Source organism: Pholis gunnellus, assembly GCF_910591455.1.
Source record: "Pholis gunnellus genome assembly, chromosome: 1".
In the NCBI taxonomy this organism is placed as follows: domain Eukaryota; kingdom Metazoa; phylum Chordata; class Actinopteri; order Perciformes; family Pholidae; genus Pholis; species Pholis gunnellus.
Genome location: NC_136528.1, coordinates 11842174 through 11865199, shown reverse-complemented (window position 1 = coordinate 11865199; position 23026 = coordinate 11842174). Strand labels below are relative to the sequence as shown.

The window sequence follows — 23026 nt, the reverse complement described above, 5'->3', positions numbered from 1 at the left end:
CAGAGCTGGGCCTGTCCCCCTCCTCATACACTGGGACAGCTCAGTGCTGGGCACTAAAGGGATTCTGGGATGGCCTTCGAGGTGATCGTGACATTGTCTCTTCCTGCAGAGGCCACCACTGAAGTACTCATTAGCAAGGCACTGAATCACCCAGCATTCTTGTTTCGCCACTAGACTGTGCTGGGTAGCCCGCGTGTGAATCTAATGTGAAACACGGTGCTGATGGAAAGTTTCTTCAGCAAACTTTCCCCCGTGTTAACAAAAGGTTAAAAGAACTTAATAAAAATCCCATATTTCCATACCCCATAGATATTCTTCTTGCATGCTGGCAGTAACGATGTAAAGTAACCTAAAGACACTTTCATCATTGAGCCCTTCTTCCCTTCTTTGTAATTTTTGCAGGCAGGTTCTTTTTTTAATACCAAGTGCTTCCTTAAAGCCAGAGGAAAGAAGGCTTTCATGTGTGTTGGTTGTCTTATCATCTCTGCTCTCACCGTTCTCTCTCTCATCTATGGACAACAGATCAGATCACTGCACGAAACGCAGACCACAAATGTCTTTATTTGGGTACAAGTGGGCCTGAGGTACAGAATGGCGGGCCATTATTCCAAACTAAACTGAAGAACCGTTTATTTAACAAATTGTTTTCACTACAGGAAATTAGCTGAGTAGCTGTAAATCAAACATTTCATATTTTTTTCTGGGAGACAAAATTCTCATTTAGTAAACATCCAAACTCTGTCACCATGTTCCTTAATGTAAAGCTTAGAAACAGCCTGCTGGTGTGAATAAACTCAACTCCACTGAACTTCATCTTCACTGCAAAGTAGGGAAGCACAACTGTGTCCCGTTCTCCCTGACTGAGACCTCGTTTTAGTTCACTTCAAAGTTCTGGTATTGTGACATTTCTCCACCCACAAACATGACAGTTGCCTCTCCTCGCTAGCTGACACTCGATGAGTTTGTAAATTAAACATGATGTGTTGAATTTTTTAGACGTCTGTTATGGAAACATCCACCCATAATCTCCGGAATGTTTTTATTGACGCAAATGATTTGGGCCTTCGTCTTGTGAATCGCTGAGAATGAACAGAGCAGTGTGATCTAATTAGCAACATCTGTCTTGAAGGGAGGACAACCTCAGCCCAATGACGGCAACTCATTTCATACTCCATTTATCAGTCGCGTTATCTCTTGTCTCTCTATTCAGGTCTATTATCCAGTGAAGCAGAGCTGAAATATAAGTGCATTTTTTTTTTTTTTTGCCACCCTTCCAAATCCTCGTTCAACGCTCCGTTTCTGCCTCCGCCTCACGTCCGATCCCGTCTTTAAATGGGAGGGAGAGACTTTCTACTCCCGGAGCTCTTAATCTGGGATCACATCGCATCGGGGAAAAACATGAAGGAATTGAGGCACTTTGCAGAGCACCGCTGGGGGAGGGGCGGATGAAAGATGGAGGAGGTGGAGAGGCGGGAGGGGAAAGTAAAGAGGACCTCATCAGCACATTGTTGGGGCTTAGAGAATGGGTGTGGAGCAGAGGGGAACGGCAGTAAAAGAGGAACCACACAAGTACCTAAAGGGCCTTTTTTTTTGCAGGTTTTCATTCAAATCAAAATACAGGGAACGAGAATCAGTGGAATGAACTGGTGCAGCCTTTACCTTCTAACCGGTAGTGTTCATCGCCAATCCTCTCTGCACACGCTTCATCCATGGCACCCTGGGAAGAGAAATAAGACAGAACAAGACACATAAATCACTGTTTCAAGTCATATAACGGAGGAGCATCATATTTCTGTCACATATAAACAAACATCTTTAACGATGCAAATCCACAGCACGGCTTTCCAACGCACAGTGAACGTGCCCGAATCAAAATTACAGCGTTTGTATATCTATATGCGAACAAAAGTCTGACAACTGTGCTCTGAGCTCAAACAGCAGCGGAAAGTTTAAGAGGGATGGTAATTGCAGGAGTGAAGCAAACGGAGCATGAGACTGGCAGTCAGAAACGAGACTACGAGAGAAGCGTCTGAATCGCCCTGCAGGATTCTGAGAAAGAGGGCTGGTAGTGGGGCTATTTCGGTGGCGGGCTATCATTGCAACGACGCGTTCAGAGACTTGTTTTCATCCAGGACTGTTTTCACCCGCGCCCCCTCTGCTGGCAGCTCGGTCTGTTAGTGCATACCACAGAGGCTGGAGGGACATGTGATCCCCAGGCTTCACTATGGAAAAGTCTGGCTCAGGTATCCATGTGGCATTGCAGTCATCGGGCCCAAAAACCATTACTCAGGGGGTTGAGAAAGGCCTTGACATGCACACATCCGTTCGCACAAAGTCCAACGCATTCACACACACACACACACATGTTCAACCCGCCCCTGGCGTAAATTTCAACGATTTTCAACAAAAAAACATTTGTCAGTCTATCAATCTAGATAAATTGCTAACAGACTCTGCTGAGAGATTCTTATCAAAGGAGATGATTAACCTGAATAATAAATAATTAACTTCATACAATCCTTGGATATGAGTGCAAGAGCATGAGTGTTTATTGTGCACGCGCTGCTGTGTGTGTGTGTGTGTGTGTGTGTGTCAGAGGCGAGGCTGTGTCAGCGTGAGAGGGGATTTCTGTGTAATCCAGAGAGGTAGAAGGTCAGATGGTGTGATCCTACCCTCCTCAGACTAGTGCCGGCCGGGCTGCAGCGCTGTGGGTGGCCTCAGGAAGAGAACACAGCGAACCACAGGACTGACTGATGCTCCAAAGCAGGGACCCGAGATAAACCTGCGCCTGTTGTTGGTATGAATTAATTGGTCAACACACGTTCCGATCCGGCTTCACGACCCTGGTCCTGAGCTGGTTTCGACATTAGGGTCGCTGTAGAACGCAGGCAAATGAGAATATAAACTTTGCTTTAACTGACATGGTGTAAGCAAAAGCCCAATAGCACAATGTGTTTTTGACTAGATAAACAATAAAGAGATGTATTGTTTATGTGATCGCATTAACTCTCAGGGAGAAACACTTTGCCGGCTAAATTCAATTCAATTGATGCTTGGGACCACTAACCGACCACAGCCACTTAGTTTACCACAGTCAATGTTAATGTATCATTTCAATGAGCAATTCATCCATGACATAAATGAAAGACGACAACTTCTACAGGTCTTCCATTTGTAGGGTTTCATCCTTCTTTGTAGTGATAAAAACATATCTAATCAGACGCTTGGCTTTCCTTTTTTTAATATAAACTGTGTAGCCGATTAATGATAGAAAAATAAATTTGAAAAATATTATTTTTCTTAGGATTTACTGTAGAAGTTTGATATTGTTGAATTGAATTACACAGTAAATATTCACTGATTCTAATGGTGGATGTTTTAGTGTCTGATACCAAGTCTCAGTTCAGTTGTTAGAGAGTTGAGTGATGTGTACTCAAGTATGCTTAAGAACAATTCAACCTGCATTGGACCCATTGACAGGAGACAGCTGTCACAGGTTAATCATGGGTTGTCACCGTTAGCAGAGACTCCAGTCTGCAGCACAGTTAAGACATATTTCACTGCTCAACCATAGAATTATTCAGAATGACATCACATAATTACTAGGCAAAAGTTTCTGTAAGTTTAAATTAGTTGTCTGTTCTGTCCATACACACACTCGTCGTCTCCATCAGGAGGATGGACATGAAGCAGGGTTGGTTGCAGCGTGTTGACCCATCCACACAGATCACAGACATGGGTATGACCCGGGTCGGTCTGAATGGGGTATCGCACACATACACACACAAACACACACACAGATACAGCTTCTTGACTTTTCTGCTTTTGATGAACGATCCAAAATGATTGAGGGGTTAACCAGGAACATGAGAAAAAGGGGGATGAGGAATGTGCTAATTGGTTGTTGTCCTGGGTGATGGATGGGAGTCGTAATATTAGTGCGTGCTAGAGTTACTCTGGGATTTGCTCTGGTCAGTGTAAAAAAGAAAAATATGCCATCCGTTTTTTACTTCACTCGCACACACACACACACACACACACACACACACACACACACACACACACACACACACACACACACACACACACACACACACACACACACACACACACACACACACACACACACACACAGACACACACACAGACTTCCTCCTCCTCTCATGAAAGTATAGATCTACGAGGACAGAGACAAAGAACAATAACTCATATTTCTAATCATTCCTCACATTATTTTCCTTCGCACTGTGACATGTCGATTATTATTATCGCAACCTGATTAAGAAACCTTTACAGTTACTATTATGTCAGGTATAAAGTCCATATGTGTTTCATCAAAATAAAAGGGAATATTTATAGTCCTTGTTCTCGGCCTCTATGGTGATAAAACTCTGAACTGCATCCATTTCCCCAGATAATGACCGTGGCGGCGGTCGATCGGACATGCTCATCCTCACAATCTGTTGTGATACAGCCTCTAAAGAGCTCTTCCAGACCGACTGACCCGATGACACTACCACTTTTAAGCTCAGCCCTTTAGATTCCGGCTTTGGCAGTGATTGATATGATTGTCCGGTGCCAAAAGAAAAAAAATAACAAGTTCTAAAAATAAGGAGTGTTTGCTTCTGAGTTTCCTGCGTTCCCACCAGCCAATTAGTCACACGAACAATGAGGCACATTTCTCTGCCCTGCTCCAGAAAAGGAAGATTTTAATGGCGGTAAAGTAACATTTCTGGCCACACTATTTAGACCTAAAAGAAGGAGATCTCTAGATATAGGGGTTAATCTCCTTAACCCCACCAGTAACGTGAATGACACACTTTACAGTTCCATCACTCCCACTTAGGAAGGATTGACGGGACTCCTGGTCATATTACTAAGATGCCTCTGCCCTTCTCTTCCGCTACATCTTCACTCCACCTTTTTTGATTTAGTAAATGACCGCGCAATCTCCTTTTAAGTGTTTTGTTGCTGTAACAAACACTGGTTCTAAATCTTCCATCTCCCTTTGAGCTTCATCTCTTTTGTCTCATAGACTCAACCAAAATATGCAAAAGCCCGTTAGGAAGAATGTTTTACCAAAACCAACTGGGCTTTTTCTACACGGTGACAAAGCATCAAATATTGTAAAATGTTCTTCAATATATCAAACTGAATGCTGCATAAAAAGCAAATTGGAAGAGAATATTAAACAGACTGAACATCGTTTTTAAAAGGACAGAGGTATATACTGAAGAAGAAGCAACAGAAGTAGCAGTGTAGTAATAACAGTATAATAACTGCATGTAAAAGCTGGCATTGGACAAGATATTAAGCCAGTCCGGTTTGTTAAGCCAAAGAGGATAAAAGCTTGAACTCACTTCCTTCAGTCTGATTTGAAAGGAAAGAGCTCAAAGTAGATTTAGCTAAAACCGCAATGCTGGTCATCCCCCTCCAAAGTCCTTCCTCCACTAATGAGAAAGACGAGGCTCCACTGATGTAACATTTGCAAACACTTAGTGAATCTGAAAACCGGGTCTCATCAAATTCTAGCACGCACGGTACAAACGTGCGAATGACCATCGATAACAATACGGTAACCACAAAATGAGCCATCAATCGCTTCTGGTGCAGCGACGAGTCATTGATGGGTTTCTCTTGAGACCCTTGCTAATCCAAGGGTCAGAGGTCACTGTGGGAGAGCATTTCAGGCCAAAGGAGAAGCCACCCACCCCCTCCCCCTCCCACCCCGGGTGGCTCAACCACGGCTTAAACAATGAATTAATGAGATATTGGTGCTATACAATTAACACTATTTGATTTAAATCACATTATACATTGACAGTTGCAGAGTTTTGTACAAGTGCAGCTGCTTGTCTCTGTAGCCTGAGGTCCAAACAAGCATCTTTCTACTGCACCTGGGAGCAGCTAAAACAATTTTCCAGACATGGTGTTAAATGTTCTGTGGAGACCACTGTGATAAAACATTCTGCTTTTATCAGCAGCCAGGTCCTTCAGAGCGTCTTCGTGGCTTTTAGGACAAGGTATTGTGCGGCCCCTGTGTGTTTTAAACTCGGTCACGCCCCTCCACATAAAGTGATTTATTACTATAACACAGAAAACAGTGTGCCTGCCCCATTACAGCACACCGTCTGCATTACTCGCCGACCTGAAGGCCTGTTTGGTTTGGCCATTGGAACTGTTTGGCAAGCCTCATCAACGCCCACTTCATGAAAATGAATTTGGACATACCAAAGACAGATTAGCATATATATACGAATAATACTATTTACTGAACAAACACTTTGACAAGTTGTAATTTTAAGAATGGTGACCAACCTTCTCCCCTCCTTATGTTTTCCTTACTAATGAAGGTGTCAGCTCTAAAACATTATAGAGGAATGCTCCAGGCCTTTGATTGATTAACGCCAACTATAGAAAATTCATAATCAATAATAGTTCAGTTAAACTCCATTACAGTGCACCCATGTAAATAAGAGTAACGCAAGAGGCAGCACTTGGACTTCTTAACACTTTCATCTATAATTCTAAAACTTTTAAAAAGCATTAGACTTCAGTATTTACCTCAACATTAAAACAACAGCTGTTAAACTTAGATGAATGGGCGATGTAATTAACATAGCTTTCAGAAACAAACCCCTCTTCCTTATGGGTTAACTTGGTGTTGCCAATGTAATATATGCAGCCCAAAGATTTGATGAGTGGGCATGAAATGATACGGTGACTAAAATAAATGCTATCCCGGTAACAAATATGTATAGTCACTCACTAACATGCATTGTGGATGTAAAAGAAGAAGCCTTGACTTTATGTCCACATTATTTACATGCCACATTGCTGTTAGCTAACCTAACAGACTTAAAAAGCGCCATGTCGTCAGCAGTTTGAATCCACTACATTTTCTTAAACATAGTGTGATAGTGTTAAACCCAACTTGTCCCATGGCTGCTAACCTTGATGATAGCATCATCGATTGGCTGCATCCTTAACTAATGTAGACGGCACTCTGCTCAGCTCCCTGAATAAAATAAGGTTAAACAAGTTTGAACAGAGCTTTTGCCATTTTGCATTTCAGGCTCCATATTGTATGGTGATGAGAAAGCGAAAATGACTGTGAGCGAATGCTGGCACAGAACACACTTGGTTGCCTTTAGCGTCATCTTTACTCTGGCACTGCAGACATGGACCCGCTGGGCCAATTTTTTTTCTCTGCTATGAGTGTGTGTTTGAAAGCAAAAGTGTACATTTAAGTGCAAGTAATATGTACTTGTATGTGATTGTGGGAAAGTCCCACAAGGCCTCTCGGTCTCAACGCTGTCTGCCTCCACGACCCACCACACAGGCTGACAATTTATGCGGCCAACGACAGCTCCGCCTGATCGCGTGCCAGGGCTCAGTGGAGGCAGGCCTCTAGAGCAATGGCAGCGCTACTGGCACCCCATCAAAACCCGGGAAAAATCTCATTAGAACTGTGCCTCGGTGCCTCCTGCTCTGTGCCCAACGCATCGCAAGAAGACACCTTCAGGACTGCACCGCTTGGAGCAGCGCTGCCGACATGAAGCGGGGAGAAACGCACGCATGAAAAGGCCATTTAGCAAAGTGGGCTAGACAGGCAAAGTGACGGAGACGGGGGTGGATGTGGGAATATGTGCTTCGTGTCTGCTTCCCCCTGGGCCCTTCAAACGGCTGAGGTCGCTGACATTCACATAAAAGCCACCCAACACTGGAGAGTGTGAAACAGAGCACGACAGAATGCATGATTATTCACACTCGTGCCATGTTTATCACAGCTACAGCTCGATAGAGACAGTAGACTACAGGTCGGGTAGTATCATTAAATACAAAGGGACTGTCCTTGAACCAGGCATGTTAAGATACACTTAACTTGTCATCGTGTCTTTGTACTTTGGTGCACTTGGCAAACAAAAATGGTTTCGACGGATTCTGTCTCGGCTGGATAACAGCCATTAGCTGAAGTTCATGGATTACTAATGCAGAAAACAGCTGTATAGAATGGGACTTTTTCAAAATCCCTAGTGCGCACACAGCCCCGATGCTGTGAAAACCGAGAAGTAAAACATCAACAAACAAAAAATAAGCTTGTATTAGTTTTTAGAGCTGCAAATTAGCTTATAGGTGTGGGGTTACTCGCAGAGGACCTCAGGAGAGGAAATACCCATCCCTCTCCACCAACCCAAAGAGTAAACTGAGATACACCGGAGGCCGTTTCAAAGGACCGAGCACAACTCTTGGAATCTGGAGCAGTGCCTATCCTGCAATGTGTGGGTGTGCTGCAGGAGAGAAGAAAACAAAACCTAAAACGGACCACCAGTCATCAGCAACAGTTTAAACCTGGGTTTTTGCAGTTCTTCACGCTGGAGTGCTCCTCACCTTCCCTCTTTCAAAGCCCCACGTAGCAGTAAAACACGATGCCCTGAGATGCAGCCAAGATAGAGAGTGTTGATGTGAAGTAGTGAAGCGCTGCTCTGCCTCTGAGTGAGGCTTCAAAGGGGATCCGTTTTCACACATGAAATAAAGATCTCAGATAATCATATAGCATAGCAAAGCTGAACGCGAGACGGTCCCATTTATGGAGGGAGGGGAGACGAGGCCAATTTTCATACAACACCTACAGACTGAGAGCCACGGCAAATTAATCTCTCCGCGTTTCTCTGTAGCCAAAACAAGATGAATCCGTTTTTTACCCCGAGACTATCAGGCTCATCATCACACGATGCATTGAGGTAGTGTCGTGAATTTGCTCTGGTAGAGCCGACGCTTGGGTCTTCTGAAATGCCAGAGCTTCGAAAAAAAAAAAAAAAAAGCGAAAACGGAGGAGTCGGTGGTGTCATATCTGCTGTGTTTTACGATGCAATTTTATGGCTTTGATAAGAAACTTGATGCCTTTCCAGAGGTCACAGACTGTAAATTGTTTGACGTTGAGCCCCTTCACATGCAACATTAACAAAACATAAGCTATCTGGTGGATGCGTTTCGTCTGGAGCACCTTACAGTATATTTAGGGCACACGTTTTATTTTTCAGAACAAATATTACACTGAGCTGAGCAGCAAACCCTCAAATGGACACGAAAGCTTTCTCCTCTGAGACTCGGCCACTTTGTTTGCCTTGATTTTTCCCCCATCTCGATAGAAAGAGCAATACTTGAGTTGAGTAGACAACAAACTGGATAAATAAATGGACAAGTAAGTCCTTCAACTTCGCCGACTGAGGAGGACTAACGTGTAATTTGACGTCTCAGAGGGAACATCAAAGACAGACACCTTCTCTCCAGACACCCCTTTGGTCACGGCACACCCTCTTCTCTGCACCCCGGGAAGGAAATTACAGCCGCGGAGTTAGAATCCATCACCAGGCAGGTCGAGAGAGGAAGCCGCTCTGTGATTAAAGTGTGCACGGTCAGCACCACCGAGACCGGAGGGGTTTGAGCAGACAGTACATGCCAGAGGGCTTACCGTGTTAACTGTAGTTCACCACACAGGTCACGCACAGATTCTCCACACACACTAACACCATGTTGATGAAAAGGCCCTGCACGCGGAGGAGGCGTGGTTCAGTAGACTGAATCTTTGTCTACTATATATTAAGTCAAATTATACTGAACGTCAGCTCAAATGAACTCTCTGACCTTGCTGGATAAGAGGTTGCAAGGATGTGAGCGTGTGTGTGTGTACAATTGTCTGGATTTTTGCACACGTGTTGTTTGCTATCTAATTTTTTTTATTTTTGATGCCTTTTCTTTTGTCAGGCCATAGCGAACAGCCACCAGCCATCTCCCCACGTCAGATTAGCATTGCAAACACTGCTGGTCACATTACCTCACCCACATCAAAGGCTGTCTCCTGAAAGGCTCAGTGGAATATTAGCAAAGATTTACAGCCTTCATCTCTTCGCTTCAGAAACATGCTGATCTGAAGTAATCTCCCTCCCCCCTCTCCCTTTTTGTGTTTTATGTGTGAAGTTGGCCAACACTTTAATGACCCATTTACAAAACTTTTACACCTGCAAAGATAAGCTTTTACAACTCAGCCAGCCCCTCGGGCACTAAACCCTACCTGTAACTCAAGGTAACAGCCTTTATTAGCTTTTGCAAAATATGTAACCACAGCAATTAACATGTATCGCACTGTTTTATCTCAGAGAGAAGCAGAGGGAGAGGATACGAGGTGTCAAGATCAAGAGTGTGAACTGTACGATCAACCCTCCAGCAATTTAAGAGACACTGGTGCTTTCATTTTCTAAAAGAAAAACATCGGGCCTCACTCACAAGTATTCTCTTGCTTTCTTTTAAGTTTGTTTGTGAAAATTGAAAAGGACAACACGACCTGTGATGCACAAAATGAGCGCCGGCAGTTAGCGATAGCCCTGTAGCTGTGCACACAGTAAACAACCAGCCCCACGCAGGCATTACGGCAACATGTGAGCCTCTGTTTTCATCCTCAAGTTTCCTCAGGAGTCAGAGAGTTAACAGGGAATCTGAGCTAGAGGTGAATCCTTAAAACACATTCTCCTCCAGCCGATGAACTCCACGTTGGGACCTTGCATTCCCAAGAGGAAGCTATGGTTTGGATGGGAATGGAGACAGCCTGTCGCTTGGCCTTGATTTACAGATGGTCTCCGCCTGCCAAGAGTGACAAATCACAACATTATGGCCCTCTGAATTCAGAGTGACGCTCAGGTCCAAAGAGCGAGAAAAAAAAGACAGGAGAGAAAGAGGAAGAGGGGGAGTCGCATGCAAAATGACACACATCATCTCCAAAAGCATGTGCGGTTAGCACAGCAGTAGGATATCTCACCTCATGAAGGAACCTTTAACTTCATGGAGGACAGAGCCGTCCTGCTGAGGTGGCATGAGCTTATGGAGTGTGTGTGAATCATTACTGCAAAATAGGATGGTTTATACACTTTAGACTATAGTTGGCAACATGCCTGCTTCCACGCATGTTGTGTTTAACAGCGAGTGCGCTGCACTGTGTCTAGAGGGTCTCAGTAATTAGTCAAAGCTCTCTTTGAGGAGAGACAGTGCTTCAGTCGTCTGGGTGGCTTCAGACGCCAGTCTCAAGTGCTGCAAAGTGTGGGAGGAACAAGGCTTTAGCCAGGAAGTCTACCTCGAGGGCAGCAAGAAAGTGACAGGCACTTAAATCTTTAACCGCAGCCAAATGAGAAGAAACACCTCTGGGACTTGTCGTATGAGAAGCTACAAGAAAATAATAAAATGGGGGATATTTTCATGCCGAGATCTTTCATGTTTTCTAAAACATTCATTTGTGTTTTTCAAATTCAAAAGATGACATTACCGGCAGAAAATGTGCTCATTTGTAAGCTACCTTAGAGTTGGAAACTTTTTTTTCTTCACATTATTATCTGATCCACTGAAGCGGTTATGTAAGTTGTCATGGTAGAATTGTGATTGCACTTCCTCAGTCTGTATGTGATCCAGCCGCTAGACACGCTGAAGGAGTAACAAGCTGTAGATGAGGAGACGTCATAAAAGCTTTACAATTCCTCCGGCAACAACAACAACTGGCCCGTTTTATTCCATTCAAAGCCAGTTACTAAACCTCGTCACTGCAATCAACAGCGGAGCTCCATGTGTTAGGTGGCGGTTATGAAAACCTCTGACGTGTGCATGTTGACCAGATGTAACTGATCTCAACACCAAAGGAGGCCATTCCTATGCACACGCATATCCATACTCACACACACACACACACACACACACACACACGCACAGCATGTTTGGAGCCGACATCCTGGCAGCCACAAGCCACTACCTCTAAACAGCCCTCACGTCTGACCTTTTAACTGTAGTTACCCAAAATCTCTGTAATTACACAGTGTGTTTCAACTTTGCAAGTAAACATCGCAGCAGAAATAGACACTTCAACTACTATATACAAGTGCGCCGGTGCCAAGGGGACGCTTTCTATTCATAGCTGACTGGAATTAGCGGCTTGTGTCGCTGCTCACCGTAATGAATTTGCAGCAGAATAAGTTACTCAGTTGCACACGACGACGAAATTCTTCTGAAGGTGCTCATACACAAATTAAAGAAACACAAAGAAATACTCACAAATCAGAAAACTATATTAATGACTCACTATTGGTTTCACAGCTGCCCTGTGTCTTGAATAAAAGTGAAGTAATCATATTATCTGCATAATGACAGCCGCACTGCTATGGATCACCATTTATGACAAATGAAAATACCCATAAAGTACAAGACTATAGTGGAGATGGATTTGTTTATTGTAAAACACAGGAACGCTTTAATAACCCCAGAATAACCAGGCAGGTGTTTGCATTTTGAGTGATTATTGTGAATGCTGTGATAAATAAATACTGCTTTGTTTGTTAGGAGTTTGGTTTAGTTTTAAAAGCTCACACCTGGTTGTCCAATGTGCTCCAGGAGGATTTTTGATGCGTTCTGTGACGTTTTCTCTCCCACTGACCCGCCGGAAATCCCCCGTCAGAAACGACTTACCCACTCAATAACACACTCAATAAAATCTATTCTGAGGCGTAATGTAATGTAAAAACCCTTCCGCAGTCTAAAAAATGTAATTAATTTACATTTCCTTTGGAAATGTTCCTTTGGGGAGCACAGGGTTGGCCTGCTTCATTGAGAGTCTACAGTTGGAGGTCCTCTTTAGGTTGCGGCACCTGTGGAGCGTAAACACACCAGGGGAGGACAGCTTTCCTTTCAGCAGGACCGCTCCTCTGTTTAGCTTTCCCTTCCACCAAAAACATCCCCTTAACAGACAATCCAGACCTCCTCCAGCCCTGGCGCCACAGGAAGAGCTGAAGTGCCCTGGAACCTCTATCTGTGGGAGGCACAATGCTCTCCCAACTCTGTTTACCTAAATACACTTCCTCCACTCGCTCTACCTCAGGTGGCCTTAGAGCCCTGGCCCCCGCGGCGCTCAAACACAAGGAGGACGACCGCAGCAGCGGGGCTCATGGGAGCCGTGTAGTCCGTCCCTGGTCTTTCCCTACGACCAGTTGTGTAAGAAAAACAAGTGGAAGGGAATCACGCTGGGGCTGTGCGTCTGTTAGCGGTGATAAATGTATTCACATATTAGGGTAAACAAATGGGTAATGTGCCTGTGCGCTTCACGGCACACGAGTGCGTGCGCACGCGCGCACTCTCATGAGAGCTCGATAGCAGTTTTATGCAGATGTTGATCACGTCCTATTTGAGAGCCACTTTTGAGTGCTCAGGCAAATTATTCAGCACTTACTGCACGGGCCAGAGCGCAACCCGCAGGGGAACCTGATAAACAAACAAGAGAGAATTATTCGGGGGGTTTAAACACTTAAACACCCACTTCAGCGGATCCTTTTAAGAGGGTGATTAAAATGGGCAGAGGAGCTCAGCGCCACCACAGGAGCCCCAGTCACCGAGAGTTCCTAACAGTCCCACGCACGCTCACACAGCCCCGTCGATCCCAAACCTATAACACACTAGCCTTACAATCAGAAGTAGATTTGGCTCTTTTTTGGGGGATGGTGCAGAAACACTTAAGAAATGATGTCTGTGTGCATTAAGTCTGATTGAATCTACCATGTGAAAAACAATTACTCTATCAACTATGACAACTGATTTATGTTCCTCTCACTCCTCAACACTTTAGTTGAGTTAGGTCCGGGGCCCTGGTAGTGTGCACGCTGGCTCACTGTCATGGCTTACTGGCACACTTTATGGAACTGAGCCATTGTTAATGTTATAAGACACATCCTCTGCTGCAAGTCAAAATGCGTACAGTAATATGGTTTTGTTGGTGCTCTGTGATGACTAGGGATGCCCCACCCAAACTCGGTTCTAAGCGGTAATCGGTTTCAAATGAGTAAAAACCCTGAGTATCGATTAGGAGTTAATGGTTCTGCTATCGGTACTGTAGAAGTTATGGAGTGAGATCTCCATGGAAAATAGCCCCGTCGCAAACCTCAGCGCCTGTCTTTGCAGAAGGGGCTGATTTTGCTAATGAGAATAGGATAATAAATGAGAGCTAATCACTTAGCTAACTATTTACCTGCAAATGTATTTTAAAGATGTGGTAACTTTTTGTATTGCTGCTCAAGAAAGACTATTTGTTTACATACAAGAATAAGAAAGCCTTGTCTTTTTTTCTCACAATATATTCAAAAATAACCAATAAGAGTATCGAAAAGGAACCGTGTATTAAGAGAAAATGTTACCCATGCATAAAGGCGTGTTTCATATATTTGTACATTTACCAATGTGTAGTTTCAGTGCAATGAAAGACGTCCTCTTTGGTGAAGTTTGATATAATAAAAACTGACATGTGGACTCTTACATTTTGACGTTAAAATAATATACATTTTGGTTTGGGGAATATGGCAGAAATCACACATAAGTCATCTACATCAGATGGAAACCTATTCTTGACTTGTACGCATGTGTGATAATCAAACCCACCTGAATGTCACACATGAATCTATTGAAGGAATTATATAAAAGGTTACTGCCTGGTTGTAAAAGTCTTTGATCTACCACATATCACATGGAACTAGCCATGATCTTGCTCTCCTTTCTACCTCAATATTTCAAGATTTTTTTGGGGGAAAAGAACGCTTTCCCGTAGCTTTTCAAAAAGGCATCAGCATGTCGAAGGCATACACACACATCAAAGGTCGAAGACGTGTAAGCATTACGGCAAAGATGATGATGATGATGTCAGTTAAATGAACTCTAGATTCAGATGGACTAGTACAGTGCTCGGTCGAAGAGGGACGATCGCTACGAGAACGCTAACGAGAAGCGCTCATCGCTCGTTGACTCCGGGGAAGTGAAGAAGAGTTCGGTTGTGACGTTAGTATGTTCATTCATCCAGCAGCACAGGTTAGCTGCAGTCTGAAAAGGCCCACTGTGGACAACATGCTCCACTCCGTCTGCAGAGCCCTGAAGCTGTTTACTCAAAGCGTTGCGTGTCTAAATCACATTAACGCCGACACTGCGCATCCTTGGGTCCACAGCAATACACACACACACACACACACACACATATACCTACAGACAGAGGGATTCCTTGCTTTATAGTTGGATTATCTGCTCAAAGTATCACACTACTTCTACTATACACTATGCACATGTTTCAATCTGGGTCCACTTTCAAAGCAAAGGAAAACTAAATAGCCAAACATCCTAAAAATATAACCATTTCTTGGAATTGTGAAATGAATGACATCCTTAAGTGTGGAATAGAAGCTGACAGCCTAAATGCATCTGTGAAGGGGCGGTGAGAGACACTTTGATCAACAGCTCTCCGTATACTGAGCATATATTTGGGGAAACAAAGCAAAATCTCAGCCGCTAATCCTCTGAGATTTAGAGCACATTCCCCCAGAATCCTTTGATCTCTGGAGTGCATCCGGACAGCTGACGGCACACTCGCATGCTCATGCGTGAACAGATTTGCACATACATGAGCGTCATTTCATTCATACCATTAGGATGACAAGCGACGTGGTTTTGTTCCCAATAACACCTTCATGTGACAGTTGATCTTTGCCATTACAAACTTTTACCATTTTATCGTACTTGATGAAGAATTCGGAGACAACTAGACTGAACACATTTGAAACAGCATTCCATAATACAATCAGAAAATGGTATGTGATGTATGGTGGCCATTGTGAAATACATAGGAGAGATGGAGAGGAGATGCTTTAGCACAAAAGGGAGCAAAGTGGATAAACCCGATCAAGTGTCTGCATGCCACCAGGGCTTTACCTGACTCTAAACCACTGTCATTCTTTCACAGAAGACCTTTCCGGAAGGCTCCATTCACAGAAAAGGAGAGTTGTCCGCTCTGCTTTGTCACACAGGAGAATCTCCTCCAGCTTTGAGTAATCTAGGTGACACACGACGCCGGATGTGACACTAAAGCCAGCTGCACGTCCTCGACCCTCCCCGTCCAACCAAGCTACGTTGACGTCAGCCCGGGACCTCCACGCCATCTTCTCATGGGAAAATCAAAAACAATCACAGAGCCCCTCTATGGCCAGGTGCTACCCCTCCTCCTCCATAGGCGGGGGGCTTTTCTTCTCTTTAGAGTGTGGCTCCAAACTTTTTCCTCCCAGCCTCTTCAAAGAGCTACAACAGGCCCTCGGTCCCTTGGGAGCACAGAGGGGGTAGAGCCCGGTGGGAGAGGGGCATACGTCACCACAGCACAGCACAAGAGGCCAGCCGGTGGGAAAGGAAAACGCACAGGGAGAGGACAGAAAGAAGGCGAGGAAGAGGAAGAGGAGTCTGCATTTGAAAGGTGCTTTCAGCTCCTAGAACAAGGGCCCTCGCTTTGTGAAGACGACAAGGAGAGAAAAAGCACAACAGCAGAAGCGAGAGACGAATGGGGCGCAAACCCTGCCATGTCTTTTATCAGACTTGGAGGCTGAGGGAATGCGGTTAAAAGCTTTAGGCCTACTTCCAAAAAAACCTTTCTATTTAAAAAAAAAAATCAAAGGGCTAGCAACCAACTGCGAGACAAGGGGGTTGGGGCCAGAAGTTTCACTGTGATTCACTTTGGAGTTGCATTCTGCCGTCACACGTACTTTTGCTTTTAGTCTACGCTTCCAAACTGTTTGAGCTGAGTGGAGGCTCAGTTTAAAAAAAAAACACACACATGAGCTTGGGAATTGTGAGAGCAGCAGCTAAGTGGGAGATGGGATGTGGCTTTTACGACACAGAGGGCGGGGCTTCACGGCAGAGGAGGAGCCATCAGTGTCACCGCTGACACTTCCCCGCATGGCTCGCTTCAAATTCAGTCTCATTTCATCAGCCACAATCAACACAGGGCCACAGGGTGAACGCAAGAAACAGATGGAGACCAGGAGGGGAAAGAGGAGGGGGAGGGGAATTTTAAGAATAGAAAAAGGGGAACCGTGGGTGGAATAAGATCTTTCTTTTTAGTTCCTCTTGACATGCCACAAACATAACAGACTTTTATTTCATCTGATGCCAAAAGAAAAAAAAACTAACAAACAGAAATTTGAACTTCAAAGTCATAAGTAGTGAGACCCGTATCAACGCCCGTAACATATCAGATTTATAGGTAGGTGTAGACACCATGCTGTACACGAGGGAGAAAGTGTGCCGTGATCTGGATCTCGTGTGTTGAGACAGATACACCTGCCCACCCACCCACCCACCCACTCACTCACTCACTCACTGCCAAGCTCACACAAACTTCATCTGACTGCAGAACTCATGAATGGGTGTAGAGTCGGCATGGTAATATCATTAAGATCTCAACATCTTTACGTCTCAATCTATCTGCGCATGCTTAGACCCCCATTTGGATTTAAAAACCATTAATGAAGAATAACTGCGACTCTTTCAAACCAGGACTTGTATGAAAACGGCATTGTTCCTACAGGGAATATGGTTTGGAAAAGATCAGATCAAAAGAATTCCAAGCGTGGACTTCCTGCTGTTGACACCCGACCCACATTCTCCTGGACCCTGGTTCAGCTGGGAGGGGTGCTCAAAGAACAGGGGCTATAAATAACGGTCTCACCAGGTATTCTACGCACTATAGGCAGCTTTAAAAGCTAAGAGCGTTGACTCACATTCTCTCGCCTAAGAGGTTAACCTCTGCTCTTATTTATAAAGACTTTGGGGTGGAGTTTTTAAATGTCTTATTATTTACAGAAGGCTTCATTTAAACAACACTAATTCAACATTTGAGATCATTTAGTCGTTGGGACCTCATAACATGTGTGTGCCACGTCTTCAATAGCTTTAATGTGCAAAACAAAAGAAGCAAAATGAACAAATAAAATATCTTTCAATGCTCGAAAGCATATCAATGTTGTACTCATAATAATTTGCATCGTGATTACACCTTTGCAAACAAATGGTTCAGAGTTTAATAGTAAAGATTTTGGATTATCTTTATAATCGCAAAACAAAAGAGAAAAGTAAATACATATTGATGGTGGAAACACCTTTCTTCTTTTATTCATTCTCCCTCTGAGCTATAAAAGCCATCAGGCACCCAGACTTGAATTCTTTATAAAAACTAAGCTCCACTAACAATTTATTTTCCAAAACATCCAACCCTTTCAGCAGGGGCTCCTGGTCCATCCCGGACCAAAACTTCACTCACACTCACACTCACACTCACACTCACACTCACACTCACACTCACACTCACACTCACACACACACACACACACCACTGTTGTTGTGAAATGCAGCACATGGATATTTCCAGAAAAGAAAAGAAGTTTGTATTTGTGGTAATAATGGGTGGTAATTGCATGGTAATAATGTGGTTTTAAATGCTTAAATTGCCATAAGCGTATGAAGCCCACTCATAAGCAACGCTGTAAGTGGCTTTTCTGCTGCTACAGCGTCCACATGCTCTACAAAGTAAACACAGTTTCAGGTGTTTTTCTCAGAGAGATCTCCAAAGAGACAACAGCCTGACGTGAGGGGGATCCTGTAACTATATGAAGATGTTTATTGCAGCTTTGGGATGTCACGTGTCAGGATTAGCAACGTTGACACCATGTAGGTGCAACATGTAAAGCCAGTTCCACCCTCCCAACACATTTACTACACTCTATTACTTGTACGTCACAATAAATTGGCATTCAATAAAATGACCACTAGCTCTCTCTCATCACTAACTCACCATGCAACACCATGGCTGCTCTCCAGGCGAAGCAAAGCTTCAAAAAACACCTTGCTGCAGAGGACAAAACAATGGCAGACTTTGGACCTGACTTGGGGCGGGAGTCATATTTCTGCTGCCTTAAACTTCCTCAAGTTTGATGCAAATGTTCATGCAAATAAATCCACATGCCAACTTCTCTTTTGTCCCCCCCCCCCCCCCAAGAGCCCATGTGCAGTTGTGTCTTGCATGCACGATAATCACTTTAAATGCAAAGCATAACATTTACACAAGAACTGCTGCATGCTGCATGAGCAAAAGTCATAAAAAACTAATGAGAGGGAAAGAGAATGGGAGTGAGTGTTTATTTCAACAAGCAGCTACATGCTAATGATGGTAGGATTCTAGTTTTTTCAAAAAGGTGAGCAACTTAAGGAACTGTCAACTGTTTTAAAAGGAGAATCATGCCACAAAACATCACAACAGAGTACTACAATAGCTGCTCTAATTTGTTAAATGTGCCTGGATCTGGGCTGCATTTGATGGATGGATGCATTTCTGCTTAAAGTGTCTGGATCGAGGCTGAGGGAACAGATTTTCCTTCTTTTTTTTCTTGATGGGCTCCAATTCCTCAAACATGCTGCCTTTGAGGAAGGTCTCACTAACCAAAGAGGCTTAAATCTCCTCTGAAGCAATTCCAAAGGATTTCCCCACTTGACAACAACAGCACAGTGTTTACGGCAATGCCAAAATACAAAACAAGCATGACCTCCAACATTTCTCCCCAGCCTTTACAATCCTCACTTGTCACCAGACTGTCACACTGCAATGCTTTCAACTCAGGCTTGATCTATTGTTCCCCATAAAAAAAAAGAACAACAACCTCAGATCAGTGCATTGATGGAACAAAGATGTGTTCCCACATGAGTGGAGGAGAGGTAACATTCATTTTGTCACAGGGAAACAAAAAAGGTAAGACCAGGTGTTTTGTGTTTCACTTCAACAGTGAGCATCGTGTTTCCAGTTATGTGTATATTTTAAACTTAAAGTATATCACAGATTGGTAGAGGTTACATTTTTCGCTGTATGAAATCAGAAACATCTAAATCTTTGCAGCCAACATGAATACATATCCATCCTCGCCACCAATATTAAAAGTGTGTCCACCAACAAAGCTTTTGGAAAGTTTGACAAGACTTTGAGTGCATTAGAAGGGCAGAGGACAGACATATACTGCCTCATATAGAACTATTTATTAGGTGAAAAGACTTGAAGTGCACAGTAGAACAAAAAACACCGCAAAACCCCTCGTCCTAATTAAGTGAAATGCGCACAAGCACCGCGAGGACGCAATTGAACAAGCGTCTATTACGCTTCACTTCCCTATAAATACGTGAACCTCGTGGACAGACTCGTACTCACCCGTGTGGTCAAACCGCAGCTATTCTTGTGGTGACAGTCCTGTGGCTCGAGGCGAGAGCTCGTGCAATAGTATTTCTGCTTCACGAGCCAGTCGTCGATGCCCTTTCTCGCCAAACAGGCGTTGACTACAAAACTGTCGCCTGAAACAAAGAAGCGCACTATTAGCAGCTATAAACTACAATTGCTCGCACTGCACTCATGTTTTGCATAAGCGGTCCATCTTCAAAGAGTCGGGCTCTTAATGAGCCGAGAGCTGACTCTTACAATAATGTTTTTTCTGCTGCTCACAAACTGACCGAAATATGAGACTTTGTGTAAATGTATTTATTTTAGGAAAATAAGCGCGCTTACCTTCTGGACTCTCCCTCGGTTTACAAATAGCGGCTTGAGAGAAAGAAAGTCAGAAGACAATGAAGAGTGTTACTCGAAAGTCTCGCAGCACCAGAATAAGAAGTATATAGCTGTGATTTATCTCAGAATTAAGAAACCTTACCATGTTTCGAGTGCAGTTTACCCATTTCTATGCATCGGGTTGGAGTTGAAAAACCATCAGAAGAATATAATCCAGAGGAAGAAAAAAATAGAAAGAACCCGGCAACGATATCCAGACAGCGGGGGGTCCGTAGAGACCGAGGGCAGACTGCGCTGTGCTCAGTACAGGACCGTAAGACTGGAGAGCCGAGCGAGCCTTTGATCCAGAGCGCCTCGCGCTGACAAGAGACACACAGGACAACACAGAACTTCCTGTCAACGCTTTCAAAATAAAACATTTTACTTGCTGAGACACATGGCTTCACACAATAATGATTAGCAAAACGAAAATACGGATGGGGGCAACTATATTTTGACATCAAACAACATCTAAAATAATTTGGTATACTATGTTATTAGCTCTAATAGCCATATAAAACGTGAAACCGGGAAAAAAAGTTACCTATTCCTGCCTGCAATTAAAGAAATTGCCCACTTCGTGTCAATTACATATTTATATTCTGAAAAAGAATGCAACTACTTCCGGTAGCCTTTTTCTGGCTCGCTTTACGCAGCTCGTTTAGCTGTCTCTTCAAAACACAGATTAGGCGTCATGAAAACCTTAATTTCAATTGCCAAAAGATTAGGATTTACTCCTAAATCTACACTGCAAGCAAACACATTCAGTATTGTAAATTGTTCCCAAAACTGAGGTATGGGGGCGTCCACGGGTTCCTGCAGGGCTCTGAGGACTCAGGTTTAAGACCAATCACCTCAACTCAATCCAAATCCCAACATGTAGTTTTCTAGAATATTAATTAACAGAAACGTAGGCTACTGGTAAAATGCGATACGTTTGACTCAATGAAGCATGACTGATTATTCTGTGACTGATTACATTAGCCTACATCTAAATTAACAAAGTATTAGCTACAAGGTCTCTTCAATAATTTAGAATGAATACACAACCTTAATAGAGCATGCCAGCATCACATTAGATGACTGTTTGGATCCTCTCTTGACCTATAAAGTTCTTTATTTCAGTATTAAACCGCACCAGAAATGATGCTCTCAGAGGGGCTTCCTGAGGACAACATCTTATCATAATGTCTTCTGTGGTCAGTGTGCGTCAAAAGGTTTGAAAATCAAAGTGTTATTGAACTGAGGCAGCAGATGAAAATAGGCTAAGATTCTTTTGATGTCTTAAATTATATAATAAAAGACAGAGAGGCCACTGTGCCGTGTGTTATGCCATGCTGCTCGTGGCTCAATGCGACAGTAATCATTCTGTGAGAAAGCTAAAGGTTCAGAAATCCTTAAGAGAAACCACATATAAGAATTGTGCGTGCGCTTTTTGCAATCTTCAATCTGTGACTGTTGAATGAGACGAACCCTCAAAGAGAAACCATTCATGCCATGGTTTATAAAAAATGCATATTAGAAAAATATTTTTTTGGACTAGAAACAAGAACAAAAACATCACAGTGCATCTTCAACAATCTGTGCACTTAAGTACATTTAAATAATACACTTTTTATACACAGGTTTTTAATATTGCTTAAAAGCTATTTTTTTGTGTTATCAACCAAGTTGCAAAAAGAAATATGGCATGTTTTTCAATTGCTGGATGTCTAATTTTAGATCAAAACCCTTCTGTTGTCATCACTCTTATACCTAAAAACAGCAGATTCAAATTCAGGAGGCTTTGTTCAGTTTTAGGACATAATCTTAACTTAAATAAACATAATCTTGCTTAAAAAGCAAATTGTTGAAGGGCTGCATAAATGGCAAAACAAATCACCATTTTATGAGATGGCTACCACATGGTTGGGTAGCATGGCCTCTAATATTTTAGTTTCCAGGCCTGGTTTTCCCAGCCTGTGGTATACAGTGGTGGGCCGTCAGGGCCAGCTAAGCCTTCTCTGCTGGCCTAAACAGAATCACAAAGTTATAGCTATTTTATAATTTAATAACTTTTCACAAATACACTACATGTATTATATATATTTTTTTCCTATTAGCTTATTTTGTCATTGCACAGCTCCTGTCTTCCTCTGTTGCTCTGCTTCCAGCCTGCAGCTTGTTTTAAAGAGAGCTTTTATCCAATCAGATTCAGCCTCTATTTCTCTATGTAAGAGAGGCCCGATGTCCGCTAGAGAGCCTTTGCAGTTTAAGTAAATGGGGACGTTATTGTTGATTGTCATAGTCTTCAACCAATCAAATCTTTAGTTTGACATGTTGGGCGCATTCTTTGACGTGCCACTGCTACCCAGGTAGCCTGCTAAGTACGTCAGCATTAACGTGTGCCGTGATTGTTCAGTGGGCCAGCGCGTGACTAATGTGAAATTTAAGGAAGCCGGCAGAAGTTAGTTGGAGTAGTAAGAGTTCAAATTGAAAGATATGGAAGAAATTATAAAAAAATGGTAGAGTTTTGCTTGGTGTAGTTTCTTTATTTTTATGAACGGTGTTCCTGGC

The 23026-nt window shown here is 43.3% G+C and overlaps 1 protein-coding gene across 1 annotated transcript in view; it reads right to left on the bottom strand.

Moving 5' to 3' along the window:
- nkd1 (NKD inhibitor of WNT signaling pathway 1) overlaps positions 1 to 20679 on the bottom strand; it is a 32032-nt gene extending 11353 nt beyond the window's left edge. The window contains exons 1-4 of the mRNA XM_079156785.1: positions 20574 to 20679; positions 20432 to 20464; positions 20081 to 20220; positions 1660 to 1717 (exon numbers count right to left, since the gene is read on the bottom strand). Of these exons, the coding sequence (XP_079012911.1) occupies positions 1660 to 1717; positions 20081 to 20220; positions 20432 to 20464; positions 20574 to 20598 (256 nt within the window). The 5' untranslated portion in view covers positions 20599 to 20679. The remainder of the gene's footprint in view (positions 1 to 1659; positions 1718 to 20080; positions 20221 to 20431; positions 20465 to 20573) is intronic.
- Between the last annotated feature and the right edge of the window lie 2347 nt (positions 20680 to 23026).